The sequence below is a fragment of the Saccopteryx bilineata genome, chromosome 4, assembly GCF_036850765.1.
Source record: "Saccopteryx bilineata isolate mSacBil1 chromosome 4, mSacBil1_pri_phased_curated, whole genome shotgun sequence".
Taxonomy (NCBI): domain Eukaryota; kingdom Metazoa; phylum Chordata; class Mammalia; order Chiroptera; family Emballonuridae; genus Saccopteryx; species Saccopteryx bilineata.
In genome coordinates this window covers 27,340,655-27,360,725 of record NC_089493.1, presented here as the reverse complement: position 1 = coordinate 27,360,725, position 20,071 = coordinate 27,340,655, and the positions used below count along the sequence as shown (strand labels likewise).

General features: G+C 50.6%; 1 protein-coding gene across 5 annotated transcripts; it reads right to left on the bottom strand.

Annotated features, from left to right (window-relative positions):
* Window positions 1-1,219: 1,219 nt before the first annotated feature.
* Window positions 1,220-18,867, bottom strand: ABCD4 (ATP binding cassette subfamily D member 4). 5 transcript variants are annotated; one of them, XM_066276238.1, is made up of 19 exons: window positions 18,714-18,867; window positions 14,319-14,437; window positions 14,039-14,166; window positions 12,733-12,872; window positions 10,826-10,942; window positions 10,400-10,525; window positions 9,498-9,548; window positions 7,947-8,041; window positions 7,581-7,702; window positions 7,396-7,487; window positions 7,132-7,221; window positions 5,398-5,606; window positions 5,169-5,260; window positions 3,890-3,926; window positions 3,457-3,506; window positions 2,991-3,043; window positions 2,622-2,698; window positions 1,898-2,013; window positions 1,220-1,730 (listed from the first exon to the last, which is right to left on the bottom strand). In XM_066276238.1, exons 1-19 carry the CDS (start codon window positions 18,749-18,751, stop codon window positions 1,662-1,664), a joined length of 1,821 nt encoding a protein of 606 aa, XP_066132335.1. In that variant the 5' UTR covers window positions 18,752-18,867; the 3' UTR covers window positions 1,220-1,661. The 5 variants fall into 5 exon arrangements, with proteins under 5 accessions (XP_066132335.1, XP_066132337.1, XP_066132336.1 ...); XM_066276240.1 differs by lacking the exon at window positions 14,319-14,437 and having other exon boundaries at window positions 18,714-18,848; XM_066276239.1 differs by lacking the exons at window positions 10,400-10,525; window positions 10,826-10,942.
* Window positions 18,868-20,071: the final 1,204 nt, after the last annotated feature.

Here is a 20,071-nt window from a genome sequence, read left to right as displayed (position 1 = left end):
GTTTTGATTAATTTTTAGTTACTTTCTGTTTATGTCAGATGTAAACTTTCTTTTTAAAATGTGTTTAAATTGCCTGACCAGGCGGTGGCGCAGTGGATAGAGTGTTGGACTAGGACGCAGAAGACCCAGGTTCAAGACCCCGAGGTCGCCAGTTTGAGCACGGGCTCATCTGGTTTGAGCAAGGCTCACCGGCTTGAGCCCAGGTCACTGGCTTGAGCAAGGGGTCACTCAGTCTGCTGTAGCCCCTTGGTCAAGGCAGATATGAAAAAGCAAGCAATGAACAACTAAGGTGCCGCAATGAAGAATTGATGCTTCTCATCTCTCTCCCTTCCAGTGAGTCTGTCTCTATTTGTCACTTGACTCCCAGAGGATCCCAGGAGGGGGATCCTTCTCTCTCTCTCTCTCTCTCTCTCTCTCAATCAGTCCTGTCACAATAAATAAATTAATTAATTAAAAATAAGAAATAAAATGTGTTTAAATTTAAAAAGTGAGCTAATTTTTAAAATACAGAGGTACCATGAGATACAAACAGACCAACATACAAATTATTTAAGATACGAGCTGAGCCTGACCTGTGGTAGCGCAGTGGATAAAGCGTCGACCTGGAAATGCTGAGGTCGCCGGTTCGAAACCCTGGGCTTGCCTGGTCAAGGCACATATGGGAGTTGATGCTTCCAGCTCCTCCCCCCTTCTCTCTGTCTCTCCTCTCTCTCTCTCTGTCTCTCCCTCTCCTCTCTAAAATGAATAAATAAAAAAAAAATTAACAAGTACTGAGATATGGCAAAACTTATGAATGTGATATTCTGACAACTGAATTTGGGGGAATATTGTTGTAGAATAAGGACTTTGGGTTCAGTAATTGTCTTATGCTTTTGTGATTCTGGGGTTTTGTCTGTTCAACTGGTTATTGTTGTTCTCTAACATAGATTATTTCTGAAAAATCTTAACCTTATTTTTTTGAGGTGAAAGGCATTTATTTTTATCTGGGTAAGACAAAAACAAAAACAAAACCCCAGAATGTGCCCTAGCGGTCAGTGGCTCAGGCATAACTGGCAAATAAAATAGGGAGTCGCCTGACCTGTGGGAGTCAAGTGACAAAGCAGAAGAGGACCCCAGGAGGGGGACCGTGTTGACCCCTGCCCTCCAGGCTCTCAGATACAGGTCTGCAAATTCAGTTATAAAGATCATCTTAAAATGGAGAACAAAGAGAAAGAAGGAATACTGACAAATTTTTTAATGTTTATCTCTTATATTAAAAAATGGTTATAAAATCTAAATAGCTGATTCAAGTTAAACATCATTGTTGCAAAATTTAACCAATTTAAAAGATTTCTGGATCTCTTGACTCCAAGTCCAGCACTCTCTCCATGTCGACCTTTCTTTTCCTATGGATCCTACACTGCCCGGTTTTCCTATAGGAAGCAGATCTGAAGTAATCTGTCTGTGAGGAATTGGCACCTCACATGTATGGAGCTCTGGCTGAGGCAGCAGGGGGCCTGGCAGGTCTGAGTGTCCCTGGAGGCCACACCTAGGTGAGTCCAGGGCTGCCGCGCTCCCTGCAGAGACCTGTGAGGGAACCTGCGGCCCTCGGGGGTCTCCTGGGGCCCGCCAACCTGCCCCGAGCTGGGCTCTCCTTCCGGTGGCCAGCCGTGTCCTTGGCTTCACTCCATTTTGATTCTGGTCAGTTCCCATCTTCCTTCTCCACAGAGTTTCAGAACCAAAGAGTGAAACTACAAGAGATCAGACCACGACGAGATCAGGCTGCCCAGGCCATGACAGGAGGCTCAACCCTGCCTTCTCTGCCACCCCCAGCCCCCACTTTGAGGGGCCTCTGGCTCTGGCCAGGCCCAGCTGTTGGGTTCTTCCTCCTCCTCAGCCATCCTGTGAGCCCAGGTACCTTCTCAAGGCTGCGCCGATGTCCCACGCTGACGAACGTCATGCCCAGCTGCTGGCCGATGCGGTAGAGCTCACCCTCCGCCTCCTCTGTCAGGGCACTGCTGGCTTCATCAAGCACTGAGGGCAGAACCCGGTGGTGAGAGACGGGGAACTGTCCCTGGCTCTTCTGCTTCTCCTTCCCCACACCTGCTCCGGATGGGAAGGGGCGTGTGGGGCTGCTCTGCCTTACAGGAACCCTGCCTTAGAGAGGAGGGGCCAGAGGAGCAGAGGCCACGCTCCCTCCCAGAAGCATCTGGCCAGCAGCAGGACGACACCCCTCAGCTTCCTGTAGATCAGCACCAGACGGCGGGGACCCCTCAATCCTGGTTCCCCCCAAAGATGTCAGTCCTCGATCAAGTCCATGCCTGCCACCCTGTACCAAGCACAGTGAGGGGATGCCCATTCATGGATGGCAGAACATAGAATCACAGCCCTCTCAAGGCGGCTGCAGCTACTGCGATGGCAGAAAGCTTACTGCTCCACATCCAGAGCCGCCCTGAGGATGCCAAGCACTCCTGCCTTGTGGGAAGAGCCCTGCCCTCCTCTCCTGCAGGGACAGAGATGCCCAGCCAGACACAAGTGTGTTCTCCTCCAGCACCAACAGCACCCCAGGTGTGCGTAAACACGCTGCTGCACCTGCGGGCACGCACAGTTCCTGGCACGCACACGTACAAGGCAGACCTCACCTGCATACTTTGGCTGCAGGTAGAAGAGCCGGGCGAAAGACAGCCTCTGCATCTCTCCAGGAGAAAGGACATCATACCTGAGAAACGGGAGTCAGAGAGGACCGCTGGAGGAAGGAGGATAGAGTTTGGCTTTTGCCTAGAATGGGTCTGGGCAGGAAGAGGTTCTCATGCAGAGAGGCTGGCCCAGGACAGACAGATGTCACTTTCCCTCTCAACCACAGCCCTGCTGCCCCACAAGGAGAGGCCAAAACTCTGCCCCCAAGGGCAAGAAACCTGGACTTTGGGGTCAGAAGCCCTTCTCTCCCCTCCCTGGACCCCTGGAACACACTGCTGGGGGGAGTGGCTCCGGAGCACCGCAACCCTTCCTACCAGTTCCAATCCACCTGGTGGTCCAGCCCCTCTGTCCTTGTCACCAAGTCAGACTGTAACACACCCAGAGGAAACAGTGTCCATAAAAGTGTCCCTTGGTCCTCCCTGCCTTCCTGAGGAACCCCCTGGTCCCACCACACCGATGCCTGAGGAGAGCTACAACCCCAGTGGAGTACCGAGGTCGGGGCTGGCCCCGGGCAGCGAGAAATATCCTATCAGCTACACTGTTTAGACTTGTTGGAGCACGGTGACGAGAAACAGCATGCTGTCTTTGTAATAACAGTTCTATTATTTTAAAACTCACTACAGAGATGTGCCCTCTCTTTGCCCGGACCTGCTCACAGCTCCCTCAGCCACTTTATATTCTCAAGCGCCTTGTCCCAGGCTCATACTTCCAGCCCTGAGCTCAGGGGCAGTGGGCAGTGCCACCTTGGGCCTGGGCCTTGAGGTCCCTGCCCTCACTTACCAGGCCTGCCAACTCCAAGAACCTCATGATCCTCTCATCATCAGCAGAACCTGTAAAACAAAGAGGCCTTCTTCAAGAAGTTGGCTCCTTCTGGGTCCCAGAACAGACGGGGCACATCACGGCAGGGAGCGGGGGGGTTCCGAATCCGGGCTAAGGCTCTGGAGTGACAGGTCCCAGACCTAGTGAGGAAAGGCCAGGTGGGGGAAGTAACTGCTTCCTTCCTCCCGTGGGACTCTCCTCAAGCAGGGAAGACAAAACAAGATGCAGTCAGGGTACAGGCCCCAAGACAGTCAACAGCAGGAGGAGGAGGAGGGGACCCAACCTGAAACCAGCAGTCTGGCTGGGGCCTCTCCTGAAGGGCACAGGTGAGGCCACAGTCAGGAAGAGCAGGGACAACCGAGGCGGGAAAACGCGCTCAAGGACACCAGCTCACCTGAGTCCGGGTAGATCTCCTTCAGGGGGTAGATCACCTGTTAAAACAAGAGACACACTGGCCTCCCCTCCCTCAGTGACAGCCCCAGGAATCGCCACAGGCCTGGCTCCTGTCCACCCAAGGAGAGCAAGGAACACCCTGGTCACGGGTCCAGTGGGCGAGGGGGGCCGGCAGACAGCGGGGCAGGGTCGCTGCAACCTCCAGACATGCATTTGGAGGGGAAGAGTCTGTGAGTTTCCTGAAGGCAGGGCCCCGGGACCCAACCTCAGTATTCCCCCAACGCTGTGATCTTTTGTTTGCAGCCCCCACAGCTTAACCTAACCCTGTTGCTCTGAGTATATGGCCCAACACGTGGATGTCAATAAAAACAAGGGTGGGGCCTGACCAGGCGGTGGCGCAGTGGATGGAGCATCGGACTGGGATGTGGAGGATCCAGGTTCGAGACCCCGAGGTCGCCAGCTTGAGCGCGGGCTCATCTGGTTTGAGCAAAAGCTCACCCTCACCAGCTTGGACCCAAGGTCGCTGGCTTGAGCAGGGGGTTACTAAGCCTGCTGAAGGCCCATAGTCAAGGCACATATGAGAGGGCAATCAATGAACAACTAAGGTGTCGCAACGAAAAACTGATAATTGATGCTTCTCATCTCTCTTCGTTCCTGTCTACCCCTCTCTCTGACTCTCTGTTTCTGTAAAAAAAAAAAAAAAAGGGGGTGGGCAAAGGTGGGTCTACAGTTATTCTTGCATAATTTTTCATTAATTATTGTATTATTTAGTTGTTAAAACTGTAAACCTACTTTGCCTATCCCTGCATTTTTTTTTTTTAGGAAGTGAGAGACAGACAGGAAAGGAGAGCGATGAGAAGCATCAGTTCTTCGTTGCAGCACCTTAGTTGTTCATTGATTGCTTTCTCATATGTGCCTTGACCAGGAGGCTCCAGCTGAGCCAGTGACCCCTTGCTCAAGTCAGTGACCTTGGGCTCAAGCCAGCGACTATGGGGTCATGTCTATGATCCCACGCTCAAGCTGGCAACCCTGAACTCAAGCTGGCAATCTCAGGCTTTCAAACCTGGGTCCTCAGCATCCCACGTTGATGTTCTGTCCACTGCGCCAACACCGGTCAGGCCCATCCCTGTACTCTTTGAGCCAAGGTTCCTGGGCAGAGGCCATTTCATTAATCCCCCCCCCCTTATGCCCCATAACTGCCCAGGGCTGAGGCCTGTCACGCTGCCAAAGGTCCCAGCTGGGCGTTGGGAGTGGGGGTAAGGAGTGGGCCCTGGGCTGACCTGCTCCCGGAGGGTCCCGTCGGTGAAGAAGGGCTTCTGTGGCAGGAACAGCACCCCATGGGGTCCAAAGTCCATCAGCATCTGCACTGAGCCTGCAGAGCCCACAAAACATCTATTCTGAGCTCTCCCAGAGAAGGTAGCTGCTTCTCACCCTCTTGCTGGATTCAACACACACACACACACACACACGCGCGCGCACGCACACACCCACTGCCAGGCTGCTTCTCACCCCGTGTGCTCTCCCAGAGGCCACCCAGGACCCGGAGCAAGGAGCTCTTGCCGGTGCCTGTGTTGCCCGTGATGAGCAGGCTCTGCCCCTCGGAGATCTTCAGGCTCAGATCCCTGATTAAGGGTTTGTTAGAGGAGGGGGCGGAGATGGAGACCCGCTCAAGGAGAAAAGCTGTATCTGCTGGCTCTGCAGCTGGCCTTCCCAGGGCCCTGGGGGCAGAGAGGGGAGGGGAGTGGGGAAGGTACAATGTCAGTATTGCCAAAGGGAAGCTCCTCACGTTGGGGAATCACCTCTGGACTGGGGTTGTTACAGGTTGAATTGTGTCCCCAAAATCACATGCTAAAGTCCTAACCCCTAGTAACATAACTGCACTTGGAGACAGGGTCTTTAAAGGGGTGATTACAATGAGGCCCTTAGGGTAGAGCCCTAAGCTACTTTGACTGGTGTCCTTTTAGGAAGAGGGAGCGATGCCAGGAGTGTGGATGCAGGAAGAAGGCCACTTGAGGACGCATGGCGAAGGCAGTGGCTCCCCCTGGTAAACTCCTCATCAGAGCAAGCTGCGGATGAGGCCCCAGGAGAAACCAACCCTGCCGACACCTTGATCTTAGGACTGGGAGGCTCCAGAACCGGGAGAAAACAAATGCCTGTTGTTCACGCACCCCGCCTGGGATATCTCATTGTGCAGTCTGAGCTGACTGACGCCACAGTAGAGTTGAGGCACTTACTTTGTGCCAGGCTGGGCAAAGCCCCACACGTGACTGATATTAGACTTAAACTCCAGAATCGCAGATGTCATCCTCACTTGGCAGATGAGGAATCGGAGTCAGGTGGCTAAGTAATGCTCAGGGTCACAGAGCTGAATTTGTCTAATGCTAACATTGGTGAGTTTCCAGGGTGTCACAGTCCGACTAGAGGGCTGAGGATAAGAATGGCAGTGGCCATACTAAACTTTTTGGAGTTTCCAGATCTCCACGGATGCCCTCTCCCCCCAGAACAACAGCTCTGGCTTCCTAGAGTCCCAGCACCAGCACACCAGCCTCTGGGCTCACAGCTGCACGAAGCTTGAACTGTGAACAGGGGCCAACAGTTCGGCCTTTAGTTCCTAAGAAAAGAGCTGAGTCTAGTTCTTGGAATTCAGAAAATGTCCATTATCAAAACCTTACTCTACAGACACTTTCTAAGCACGTCCTAGAGACTACAGTAGTTCCACTAATGCCCCTGTTATAGAAATGAAGAAAGTGAGACAGAACACTTAAGTAACTTTGCCCAAGAAAAGTGAGGACATGAAACAAATCTTGAAAGCACAGAAAGGTCAGACACATCCCAGAGCCTGCAGAGCTACATGAATAAAGACACCCCCGGGCCTGAGTGAGGCAAGGGGACAAAGACTAGACCAGCCCGAGGCAAGGGGCAGGTGCAGGGCTCGGTGGGAGGAGAAGGGAACGAAAGAAGAGCAGGGCTATGCTTCAGATTTTGTTTTATCTCAGGCGCAGGCAGGTGCGTGCACCTGGCTTCCATCAGCTGGGGGACGGTGGAAGTGCACACGAGTACCAGCACAGCGACACAACTTACGAACGTTTGCATTGAGCCTGGCACAAGACGTCTACTTCCTTCATTTGCTCCACACAACTCCACTGCCCAGTGGGAAAAGGGTGGGGCTCTTGGGTGAACCCCACTGGGCAGTTCCAGAGCCTGCACTCCCAACAGTAACCACACCGCCAGCCCGCCACTCACCTGTGTGAGTCCCACTCGTCCTCGTCCAGGCTCTCACCGTCCTGTGACTTCAGGGACATATCCAGCAACGTCTCCTGAAGCTCCCCGATCCTGAACAAGAAGCGAAAACCTGAGGCAGGAGCCTAGGGGGCCCAGAAACAGGTTAAGAATCCTTTTTCTGTTGTGCCCACTAGGACACAGGGAGTTTGTTCTTTTCCTCATTCAGCCATGTCTCCCAGTGCACACGCTTTGTTCGGGAGCTGGAGGCGTGGCGTGCAGCCTCACCTGTGTGTGTAGCCAGCCACATCCGAGAGCGTGGTGGACAGGTCGATGAGCTGGGTGAAGCAGCTGATGAGGTAAATGCACACGAAGGCATTCTGCATGAACAGGGAGCAGTGAGCCCTTGACTCCCGGGCCCTGGGAACTGGGCCACGGGGGCAGCGTGAGGGCTCACCAGGAGAGCTTCTCACCTTGCTGACCAGGGTGCTGAGCTCTGTGGGGCTCAGGTCTCCATAAACACCACTGAAAATGGGGATTGCGATCACAACGTAACTCAAGATGCTGCCCAGATAGTCAAACGTGTTGACACCAACTGTAGAAGACACACTGTGTGAGGCCAGGAACGTTCTGTGCTCCGTGGGGAGTGGAAAGCCAAGAGGGGCCAAGCTATTTCCTGGATCCTCATGCTCCTGAGGACACACATGGCGAAGGCAGTGGCTCCCCCGGTAAACTCCTCATCAGAGCAAATGTATCAGAGCCAAAGGTACGGAAAAGAGGGGAGGGGAGAGTACCGCCCCGATCCTGTGGTCCTGCCTCCCCGGGTTTTCTCCACCTACTGTACAGCCAGAGCTCCTTGGACATCAGCTCCCTCTGGGTCTGAAGAAGTCTTTGCAGCCTGTGGTTGGTCCTCATGTGCTCCACGTGTCCAGCTCTGCTGAGAAAGGCTGGATGTCCATGGGGCCTGGAGAGCTTTACCTCTGGGTACCCTCTGTCCCTCATCACACCCTCCTTTGGGGACCAAGCCTATGCAAATGACCTTCACCTCTGATCCTTTCTAATACTAACACCCATTCATGGCTTCCTTCATTCATTCACCATGGAATTGTCTGCAGATAGAACCTGAACTCTAGATTGGCCAGAACTGGTTCAAATCCTGGCTCTGGTCAGTTACTAGGTGACACTGACAGGTTACTTAAGCCCAGGAGTCTCAGTTTTCTCATCTGTAAAATGGAACTTATAATAACCTATATAATAGGCTAGAGTGATAATTTCTGAATATAAAGGGCCAGGCTCATAAGGGACCCCAATAAATAACAGCTGCTATTAATCAGCTAGTGTGATAAAGCCTTGTCCTGGAGAATCTCCCAGTTTAGGGGGTAGGCAGGTGTTCTGCAGTTCTTCACCTGGAACAGGGGAAGTGTTACAGAGTATCTGCAGGCAATGGCAACAAATAGGCTTGACCATTAAGAAAGTCTGAAAAGGCTCTCATCAGGAGGAGGTAACATGGGACTTCAAGGATAGGCAGAAATTCTCCAGGCAGAAAAGGTAGAGTGGGCAGAGGGGGCATTTCAGATTTTGCATAAAGACAGAGGCCAAAGAAGAACACACTGAGCTCCAAGAAGCAACCTGCTTTCCCCAGAGCTCAGAGCCTCACGAGCAGAGGCTGTAGAGCCCACACTTAGCCGGATCCAGGCCTGCCCACCACACAGCCAAACCCCAGCTCAGTCCTAGTATTCGTGGTGCCCACAGGTGGTGGAAGCCGCAAACTGCCAGATTGGCAGAAGAGTCAAGGTCCCAGGGCTCTTGGATCCCAAGTGATGCAAGACTAGCTCCCACCCCTTACACACAAGCCTCTGGGCCTGCCTGAATAAGGCTCCCGAGGCCTCACAGGAGGTGGCACAGGGCCCTCCCTGGCCCTGAGGGAAGGAATGGGCTTTCACAATGCAGCTGTCAGGGGATCAAACACAGTGTCACTTGGCCAGCACTGGACAGCGCTGTGGGGAGCAGGGCTCCTGATGGCCTGGGGCTCCCATTCCCTCATTCACTACAGAGACAAAGGAGCAGCCTCAGACAGCATGCATTGATTGGCAGAAAGCCATTTTACAGATAGAAAAACAGAGGTAGAGGCAAAGCCTTACAGTAATCAGCAAATGATTACTCATTTCATTAGGCCCCATGCTAGGCCACTAAGAGAAAACAAATTCCCAGACTAAGGGTGAGGCAGACAAGGACAGTGCGCAATACTGGGAAAGGGTCACAGCGCAGTAAGGACCCCTGGCCCCTGGGCTCGGTGGTGGTGTGGGGGCTCCACCACTCAGCCTTCCTTCTCTGCCCTCTCCACTAGCAGCTCCGATGAGGCAGAGGGGCACTGCTCCTGCCAGACTCACCTGAAAAAAGCCGCAGGCTCAGCATTCACACGGATCTGCATGTGCTTGAACCTGCGCAGACCAAAGGAAAGTGTGTGCTGACAATGGGCAGTGCTGACCCCTCCTTTTGGAGGCTGAGATCAGGACCTCCGGGCAAAGGGGAATCTGCTCCGCTGGAACCGCAGTTGCCTCAGCCCAACGCCTTCTGCGAACCTTCCTGGGAGTGGGTCTCGGAGGGCGTTGGGGCCTGGGCAGGCTGGCAGGAGCACTGCAGACAGGGCGGCCCCTCGCCACCTCCAGGGAGAGGTGCTCATAGCACTGCCTCCTCCCAGGGCTGGGCCAGGAGATGAATGCATCGACTGGCCCCCGAACTGGTGGTGGTTAGAACAGAGCGTGTGAGAAGGCCAAGGGATGATAATAATGACGGTCAGTGCCTGACCAGGCGGTGGCGCAGTGGGGTAGAGCGTCGGACTGGGATGCAGAGGACCCAGGCTCAAGACCCCGAGGTCACCAGCTTGAGCGTGGGCTCATCTGGCTTAAGCAAAAGCTCACCAGCTTGGACCCAAGGTTGCTGGCTTGAGCAAGGGGTTACAAGGTCTGCTGTAGCCCCACGGTCAAGGCACATATGAAAAGCAATCAATGAACAACTAAGGTGTCATAATGAAAAACTGATGATTGATGCTTCTCATCTTTCTCCGACTCTCTGTCACTGTAAAAATAAAATAAAATAAAATGATGACGGTCAACTAGACACCATTCTCAGTGCTTCTCACGTACAATCTCGTTAATCCTCACAATTCTCTAGTAAGCAACAGTACCATCTCTAGTTTAGGGTGCGAGACCAAGACCAGAGAGATTCAAGACCCCAGCCAAGAATACGTGGATACCCAGCCCCGAAGAAGACTCAAACACGGGAGACACACCTAAAATCGCCCTCCAGCTTTTCCTGCTGCACCAGCTTCGTCACAATGGGCCCCATCAACATTTTGTTCACCACGGTTCCCAGGATGAAATAGCCGAAGATGCTCACAGGCCCGAGCCAGCCTGTGCTGAAAGGCAGAGAGAGGGGTTGTGGGGGCCCGCATAGCCAGTCCTGCAGGCCTTGGCTCGTGGGGGGGGGGGGCACTGAACAGCTGGTCCGCGCTGTCAGAGCACCAGATCCCTGGGACACTGCAACACCACGGGCCAGCAGGAGGACAGGGCCCCAAGCACAGGAGAGAAGACTGAGGGGCAGGTGAGAGGAAGGGACGGTTGGCCCCGTTTGGACTCCGCCCTGGGCGAGTTTTGTGAGTGAGGGATCTGTGGGATGACCCGGGCAGGAGAGGAGGGCCTCTGGCGAGAGGCTTCACCTTTGGAAGCACTGGTAGGTGTAGTAGGCGAGGGTGAAGGGGGAGACGATCAGCTGGCTGGCCATGCCGCTGAGCTGCCGGCAGAACCGCTCCACATCCTGGCTGATGCGCTGGTCCCTGGAACCAACCACGCAGAGTAACTGGACCTGGGAGCTGCACTCAAGGGCTGAGAGGCTCAGAGAGTTCCATGCACCCTCGCCTTTCAGTGACCCCGAGGGGAGATGGACCCAAGGGCTGGCTTCCCAGAGCCAACGAGACCCTCAGGACCTCTAACCAGGGTTCTGGACAGTTGCTTCTTCCTTTTTTTTTTTTTAAGGAATTTCTTTTTTATTTTTATTTTATTTTCTGAGACAGCGAGTCAGAGAGAGGGATAGATAGGGACAGACAGACAGGAACAGGAACAGAGAGAGATGAGAATCATCAATCATTAGTTTTTCGTTGGGACACCTTAGTTGTTCATTGATTGCTTCTCATATGTGCCTTGACCATGGGCCCCCTTGCTCAAGTCAGTGACCTTCAGACCAAGCTGGTGAGCCTTGCTCAAACCAGATGAGCTGCGCTCAAGCTGGCGACCTCGGGGTCTCAAACCTGGGTCTTCTGCATCCCAGTCCAACGCTCTATCCATGCGCCACCGCCTAGTCAGGCTGGACAGTTGCTTCTTATGGTGCCTTTGTTTACTCCTCAGAAAAAGCATCAACTGGCCTGACCTGTGGTGGCGCAGTGGATAAAGCGTCAACCTGGAAATGCTGAGGTCGCTGGTTCGAAACCCTGGGCTTGCCTGGTCAAGGCACCTATGGGAGTTGATGCTTCCAGCTCCTCCCCCCCTTCTCTCTCTCTGTCTCTCCTCTCTCTCTGTCTCTCTATCTCTCCCTCTCCTCTCTAAAATGAATAAATAAAAATAAAAAAATTAAAAAAAAAAAAAAAGAGAAAAAGCATCAACTGAAAGGTCTAGCACCTGGGAGCCCTGATCCAGTTCTGAAGGTAGATAAACTGAGTTTCTGGGCGACCAGAGAAGCTATCCCATTTACTTCACTCTTCGCAATCTCTCTTTTCCAAGCCTGAGCCTGTCCCCATTTTAGCTATCAGCTGTGGAAGCTTCTATAGGGTGAGCCATAGAGAAGCAGCCTCAGAGACAGTCACGCAGCGGTAGCAGTCGCCCAAAAATCTTTGTGGCAAAACTCAGCTTGGGCTGAGGAAAGGTCACCTCTGTGAACCAAGTGCTTGGAAAAGTGGTGAGGGGGAAGGAAATGAGTATGAGGAGTGACCCGTCTGTCCCTCTGCACCACCAGGGCCACAGTGACTCCTATTTCCAATGAGAAATGCAACCTTGGAAAAATCACTTGCATTCTCTGGGCCTCAGTTTTCTCACCTGTATAATCACAATAGCTAACTTACACTGGAACACTTGCTATATGCTAGGCACCGTCTGTGGTATCACATGAGAAGCATTTCATCCTCACTATATTCTTTGAGATAGGAACTATTATTACCCTCATATTACAGAGAAGGGAGTCCGGGGCTTAGTGAACTTAGGCCTATAAACTGTGAAGTGACAGTATAAAGATTTAAATCCTAGACTGAGTCCCAGATGGCAATATTTTACTGCTGGACATCAGAGCTAGTTTTCTAGCTTTTTCTAGCAAGGACCTTCTCTTCAGAGGGGGCCTGATTTGGAAGCGCAGGCTATGAAATGGACTAAAGGAAGTTTCTCTTATATTTAGCTTTCTGTTCTCAGCCCTGCAGCTTCTCCAGACCTCCTCTGCGGGGCCCACTGCCCCCATGGCTCTTATCAACATCTGCAGATAACTGTAGATAATCTCCCAGGGATCTTCGCAGAAACTCCTCAGGGCTGATCCCGACTACACCCAGACCCACTCCGAGGGAGCAGGGACAGAGAGGAGGCCTACGGGTTGTCGATGTCATCCCGCAGTACGTTGAGGGTGTAGTACACGCGGCCCCGGAAGTAGAGGTGGTGGAGGTGCTCGGTGAGGTCCTTCCTCCAGCTCACATACAGAAGGTTGCAGGTGAACTGGTCAAAGCTCTTCAGCTGCGCAGGGGAGGAGGCAAGGGGGAAGGGAGGGAAAGGGAGAATGGCTTCCTGCAAGTCTCAGCTCAAAGCTCAGGGCTGGCAGAAAGCATCTGCTGACCGGTTCCAGCCCGCTCTAATTACAGTCCACTCAGCACTTCTGCTCGTTTAAAGCGACAAGTCATCGGACTTTTCCCTTCCTCGTTCACACCCGTGTTCGTTCCTTCACTAAATAATGAAGGGCTTACTGAAGGCAAGGCCCTCTGGTCCCCTTCCCCACTGTACTATCTTAATCTGAGTGTAGATAAGCTTCTGGAGATTGGGGACAATATTTCCTATGCCCTGTATGTTCTTACTTTTCTGTCCCAAAACCTGGAACAGGGTTCTGTATACATAGCTGTGTACTGACTAAAGACATCAAAAATGCCAACGCGTGATGAGAAATGGCTTCCTCAAGAACCAAGAAAAAAATAGCACAGCCTGACAGCCTAGCCGGGCCCGACTCTCCTCCCTCCCCATTTATGGAGCACCTATGTGCTCAGCACAGGGTAAATAACAATGAGCTCGGGCTAGCCAGGGAACAGAAAATTATAAGGGAATACTATAAGGAGTGTTACAGCAGAGATAAACTCAAAGTATTAAGTAAGCAGAGAAAAGGACGAGTTTGGTGGAGGAAACACGGAGGAGACCATTGAGGAGGACCTGCAGGTGACAGCAGAGGACCGGTGAAAAGTGAGCAGGCATTAACCAGTGAACGAGGGGTGGGGGAAGGAGGGCACCCTGCAAGAGAAGAGCAGGTGCAAAAGGCGGGAGGTGTGACAGTGCCACTGAGTCACAGCCTCAGTCACAGAGGAAGAACAGCTCTGGCTGCCCCTCCCAGGTTTTCAAATGCTCTGAGCTCCCTGAAGCAAGAGTTCTGGGAATGAAAAGAACAGTGACCATTTCTGCTAACTGCTTAATTAACCCAGAACCTCATGGCCTTGTCCTGGGAGTCTGAAACACTCAAGGAATTGGTCCCAATGGGCCAAGAGCAAGATCAACGCCCTACCTAGGGTTGTGACCTCAAGTTCCTAGAAAAGGGAGGGGACACACACCCACAGCTTGATTCCTGCTTCCTAGTGGCTAGTCCCACTGGGCATTACTGTTCTAGGCTGGAGAGGAAGACAGACCCTGGCAGAAGACCTTACCATGGAGTTGAGAATGATGAGCACAACAGCCAGGAACGTCAGGGTCTTAAACTCATCCAAGTCTTTGTTTCCCAGGACTCTGTAGTATTGACTCGGGATCAAGCCAACCTGGTAGATCACCAGTTGTTCTGAGGGGTAGGGGATGGTATGTCAGAAATCAGGGATTAAGGGTGTGAAAAGAGTCCTCTTGAGTCCCTGCGTCATCAATACCCCAGAGAGAAGTAAAGGAATCCCAAATCAGAGCTGCCCTACCCCATCCAGCCTGGGCTCACTCACTCACCCAGGAGGGCCACACACAAAAGGGTCAGGAACATCAAGGCATTCTGTGATGAGCAAGAGGGAAACAAAACCTTTTGTATCTGCAGGAAACGCTGGAGAAATTGCAGATCTAACCTGGGCCTGAAGAAGAGAAAGACAAGCAGAGAGAAGCCTAAGAGGGGAGTTGAGCCTTAGAGAGCAGTTACATTGTTCTGAGGCCAGGGGTGGGGGTGGGGGTGTTCGTGCCATGCAAATGGTCCTCAGGGAACAGACCAGGGATAGAAAGGAATTTCTTTAAGTTGAATAATGCTATAAGAGGTTATTTACCAAAAATCTACAGTAAAAAAAACACACCATAATGAATAAGCTTTAGCCACATCCTCCTCATGGTCACAAACAAGACAAGGAAGCCTACCTCATCAAGAATTTTAAGGTCCTGGCTAAAGGAATAAAGCAGGGGAAAAAAATGAGATAAAAGAATCGAAAGGAAAGAGATTAAACTGTCATTATTTGCTTATGATGTGATCATTTACAAAGAAAACACAGAAAATAAGTAGACAAAATGTTGAAAATAAAAGAAGTTAAGCTAGATAAAGGGTTAACAGAAACACCAATAGTATTCTCTACGAACAATCACCAACTGCAAAATATTAAAAAAAAAATCATTTAAGAAAAGTATAGAATAACTATAAACGACGCAGGAATTTACTTTCAAAAAAAAGAACACAGCCTGACCAGGCAGTGGCGCAGTGGATAGAGTGTCGGACTAGGATGCTGAGGACCCAGGTTCAAAACCTTCAGGTCACTGGCTTGAGCGCAGGGTCACCAGCTTGACCGTGGGATCACAGACATGACCCCACAGTCGCTGGCTTGAGCCCAAAGGTTGCTGACTTGAGTCCAAGGTTGCTGGCTCAGTAGGAGTGCCCCCGCCCAGTCAAGGCACATATGAGAAAGCAGTCAATGAACAACTGAGATACCACAATGAAGAATTGATGCTTCTCATCTCTCTCCCTTCTTGTCTGTCTGTCCCTGTCTGTCCCACCCCCCTCTTTCACTAAAACCAAAAAAAAAAAAAAAAATGTATAAAACATTTTGGAGGAAAAACAAAAAACTCTTACAGGATGTGAAGGAAGACCTAAATAGAACTTCAGGATTTAACATTATAAAGACCTCATTTCTGCCTGACCTGTGGTGGCGCAGTGGGATAAAGCGTCACCTGGAACACTGAGGTTGCCGGTTCGAAACCTTGGGCTTGCCTGGTCAAGGCACACATGGGAGTTGATGCTTCCTGCTCCTCCCCCTTTCTCTCTCTCTCTCTCCCCTTTCTCTAAAAATCAATCAATAAATTTTTTTTTTTAAAAAAAATAAAGACCTCATTTCTAATAAAAGTAGGCTATAAATTTAACAGCAATCAAAAGCAGGACTTCTCTGAGGAATTTTATATAAAAAATAAAGGTCCATGAATAGCTTAGGACAATTGCGAAGACTAGGAAAGGATGAGGAAGGGACTCAAGCCATCAAATTATTAAGACATATCGTATTACAGGGCTGGAGTAATAATAAAGTGTAATATTAACAGAGGAACAAAAAAGCCTGACCTAAGGTGGATAAAGTGTTGACTTGGAATGCTGAGGTCGCTGGTTTGAAAGCCTGGGCTTGCCAGCTCAAGGCACACACAGAAGCAACTACAAGTTGATGCTTCCTGCTCCTCCAATCTCCCTTTTTCTCTTTCTCCTCTCTTTAAAATCAACAAATAAAACCTTAAATATATATATATATATATTTATAGAAACAAATAAAAAGCAATGGAACAGAGAGACAAAAAAAATATATATATATATAAAAAGACCTGTTTACTTGGGCACATACAGAAGTTACATCACAAGAAATATTAATACTAAAAGTTGTCAACACTTATTAAACATGTACTATGTGCCTACTACTGTTCTACACATGTTTACATGTATGAATTCATTTATAGTATATGGATGAGGAACTGGGGCCACAGAGGTTAAAAGTAACTTGCCCTGTCAACCACCTGGCAAGTGGCAGCCTCGAGTTTGATCACAGACAGTCTGGCTCCAAGAATCTGTGCTTTTTTTTTTGTATTTTTCTGAAGCTGGAAACGGGGAGGCAGTCAGACAGACCCCCCGCATGCGCCCGACCGGGATCCACCCGCACACCCACCAGGGGGTGATGCTCTGCCCATCTGGTGCGTTGCTCTGTTGCTACCAGAGCCACTCTAGCACCTGAGGCAGAGGCCATGGAGCCATCCCCAGCGCCCTGGCCATCTTTGCTCCAATGGAGCCTTGGCTGCGGGAGGGGAAGAGAGAGACAGAGAGGAAGGAGAAGGGGAGGGGTGGAGAAGCAGATGGGCTTCTGTGTGCCCTGGCCGGGAATCGAACCTGGGACTTCCACACGCCAGGCCAACGCTCTACCGCTGAGCCAACCGGCCAGGGCAAATCTGTGCTCTTAACTCTGCTACACAGCTTTTCTAACTTTTAATTATTAATTGAAAATGGTGGAGGAAATTTAGGTCATTATTTCAAATTATTTACAAAAATAAACTTTAAAACACCAAATGGATTAAAATCTATTTATTGATTTTTTTTTCCCTTTAGAGAGGAGAAAGAGAGAAAGGCAGGGGAGAGGAGCAGGAAGCAACTTGTCGTTGCTTCTTGCACGTGCCTTGACCCGGCAAGCCTGGGGTCCTCAACTGGAGACCTCAGCATTCTGCGTTGAAGCTTTACCCACTGCACACGAGTCAGGCTGGATTAAAAATCTAAATGTGAGGCCCTGGCCGGTTGGCTCGGCGGTAGAGCGTTGGCCTGGCGTGCGGGGGCACCCGGGTTCGATTGCCGGCCAGGGCACACAGGAGAAGCGCCCATTTGCTTCTCCACCCCTCCCCTCCTTCTTCTCTGTCTCTCTCTTCCCCTCCTGCAGCCAAGGCTCCATTGGAGCAAAAATGGCCCGGGCGCTGGGGATGGCTCCTTGGCCTCTGCCCCAGGCGCTGGAGTGGCTCTGATCGCGGCAGAGTGATGCCCCGGAGGGGCAGAACATCGCCCCCTGGTGGGCAGAGCGTCGCCCCTGGTGGGCGTGCCGGGTGGATCCTGGTCGGGCGCATGCGGGAGTCTGTCTGACTGTCTCTCCCCGTTTCCAGCTTCAGAAAAATACAAAAAAAAAAAAAAAAAAAAATCTAAATGTGAAAGTTAACACTAGTGTTCAGTTAAAAGAAGGAAATGTAGAAGAATATCTTCATGAACATATAGTGGAAGGCAATTTTTAAAAAAGACCCCAAAATACAAACTATAAAGAGAAAACTAATGGATTTAAACATTTTTGTTCAATACAATGCACAGATTAAGTTAAAGAACTAGAGAAGGTATATGCACAGTGTAAAATCAACAAGGAATCCAAATCCAGAGCATACAAGGAATTCCTACAAGTCAGAAAAACAGGAAATCCAGAAGGAAATGGGAAACGGATATAGCAATTCAGAAAAGGGCAAACCCAAATGCTTAATAGATGAACATTAACACAATGGGATATCACCTTACACTGGATACATCAAAAAACCAAACAACATCAAACGTGGGGTGAGGGTAGGGATATGGGGAAACGGGAACCTTTACTCAATGCCCTCAGAAGTATAACCTGACATGACCATTCCAGAGAACAATTTGGCAGAATCGTATGACCTAGCTAGCATCCTACCCTCGGGGTGGATAATCTGGAGAAAATCACCCCTATTCACTAGGAGACAAGTGCCAGTGTGGTTTGTGGCCAAAAATTAGAAGCAATCTTAAGTGTCCATCACTTGGGGAATGTATAAGTAAAACGGGATCTAATGTAGCATTCAAGAGGTGAAAACTAGATTACTATAGCACATCTGATCTCAAAAACACAACGCTGGATCAAAAACTTTTTTAAAAATTCACAGCATGTTATCATTTATGGGAATTCAAAACCACTGTTTCTCAAGGGAACATATAGGCAAACTTATGTAAGGTGGGCTGTAAAGACACTTACTACACTAGAGTGTACGTCTGAGAAGGGGCGTGAAATGAGTTGGAGAATAAGGAACGAAGGGAAAATGATAAAACACAAGGGCCATGGGCCACAGTGAGCCACGAACTGAGAAAGACGAACAACTCAATTCGGTGCACTTGGGGTGGCAGAAGAGGGAGGCAGGAAGGAAAGAGGCAGTTCTGAGAGAGCGGACCCCACACCAGGTGCTGGGGACCGCTGAAGTTCCGCGAAGCTGGAGGGCGGCTCCGGACCGGAGAGGCGGTGGGCGCGCCCCTTGGGAGCTCTTCTCTCTGCGGGGACAGCAGCTCTTCAAACGCCGCGGACAGGGGCGGAATGAAGTACAGCTCCTTCCCGAAGGCCCGACCCTCCTCCCAGCCGCCCCGCTCACCTTGCGCCAGCCCCGCTCGTGGACCCCCGAACCGCCATGACCCAGACTCCAAGCAACTCCGCAGCGCGGCTGCTCCAGGGTAGACTCAGAACAGAGTCCGCGGAGCGCCGCCGGCCTGAGCGGGGCGGGGCCCCGACGACCACTGATACGGGCGGATAGAGAGGTCGGCGCCGGGCAACGCCGCCGCTCCCGGAAGCGGCCGATTTCTCTAAAAGAACCAAAGAGTGCTGAGCCTTACATTCTGTCAACCCGACGCCTACAGCGCGCCCTTCTGGATATAAGAGGTTTCCTCTTTAACATAAGGTAGGCGGGAAATGTGACTTAAGTATTTTATGACAAGTATTTTAGACTCCGAATATAATAGATATTTCATACATTCTCCCAAAGAAGCCGTAGTAATCTTTTTTTTTTTAGACCTTTTTTATTTTATTTTATTTTATTTATTCATTTTTTTAAGAGAGGAGAGAGAGAGGGAGAGAGAGAGAGACAGAGAGGAAGAAGGGGGGAGGAGCTGGAAGCATCAACTCCCATATGTGCCTTGACCAGGCAAGCCCAGGGTTTCGAACCGGCGACCTCAGCATTTCCAGGTCAACACTTTATCCACTGCGCCACCACAGGTCAGGCCAAGCCGTAGTGGTCTTTTAACAAAAGAAATCAGGCTTCCGGTTGCAGCTAGATAAAATCCATACGTTTTCATGGCATAAGTGATCAGGTTTTCCACTTGGTTGGCTCTGAATGGCTGGCCACTCTGTTTCCACCTGGGTCTTTGCCCTGCGGTTGTCTCCTCTTGGATCACTCTTCCCTCAGGCCTGAAGATTTCCATGGTTGGCTCATTCATTAGTGCAACAGCCGTCTGCTCACCCTACCCAGTATATATTGTCCAGTTCCATCATCCCCATTACATTACACTTTTATTTTCTTCTTAATATATATATTTATCACTGAAATTATCTTGTTTCCTTGCTTGTTGTTGTCTTTCTCTATAAGAATAAACTTCATTTGAGTGAAGTTTGATTATGGCTTGCTCATTGCTGTATTTCTGGTACCTAGTGTTAACCCCAAGAAAGAAAATACGTACCAAGAAGGGTTCCTGTTGGCTAATTGGGCTCAAAAACTAAACACATATCCCCTGGCCGGGTAGCTCAGTTGGTTGGAGCATGGTCCTGATACGCCAAGTTTGCAGGATGGATCCTGGTCTGGGCACTGCAATAGTCAGCTAGTGAATGAATTCGTGGGTGGGTGGAACAACAAATGTATGTTTCTCCCTCTCTCTATTAAATAAACAAACAAATAAATATAGAAAGAAGGAAAGAAGAAGCACTGTCTCAAAGCCATAAATAAGTAAAAGAAGAAGAAGA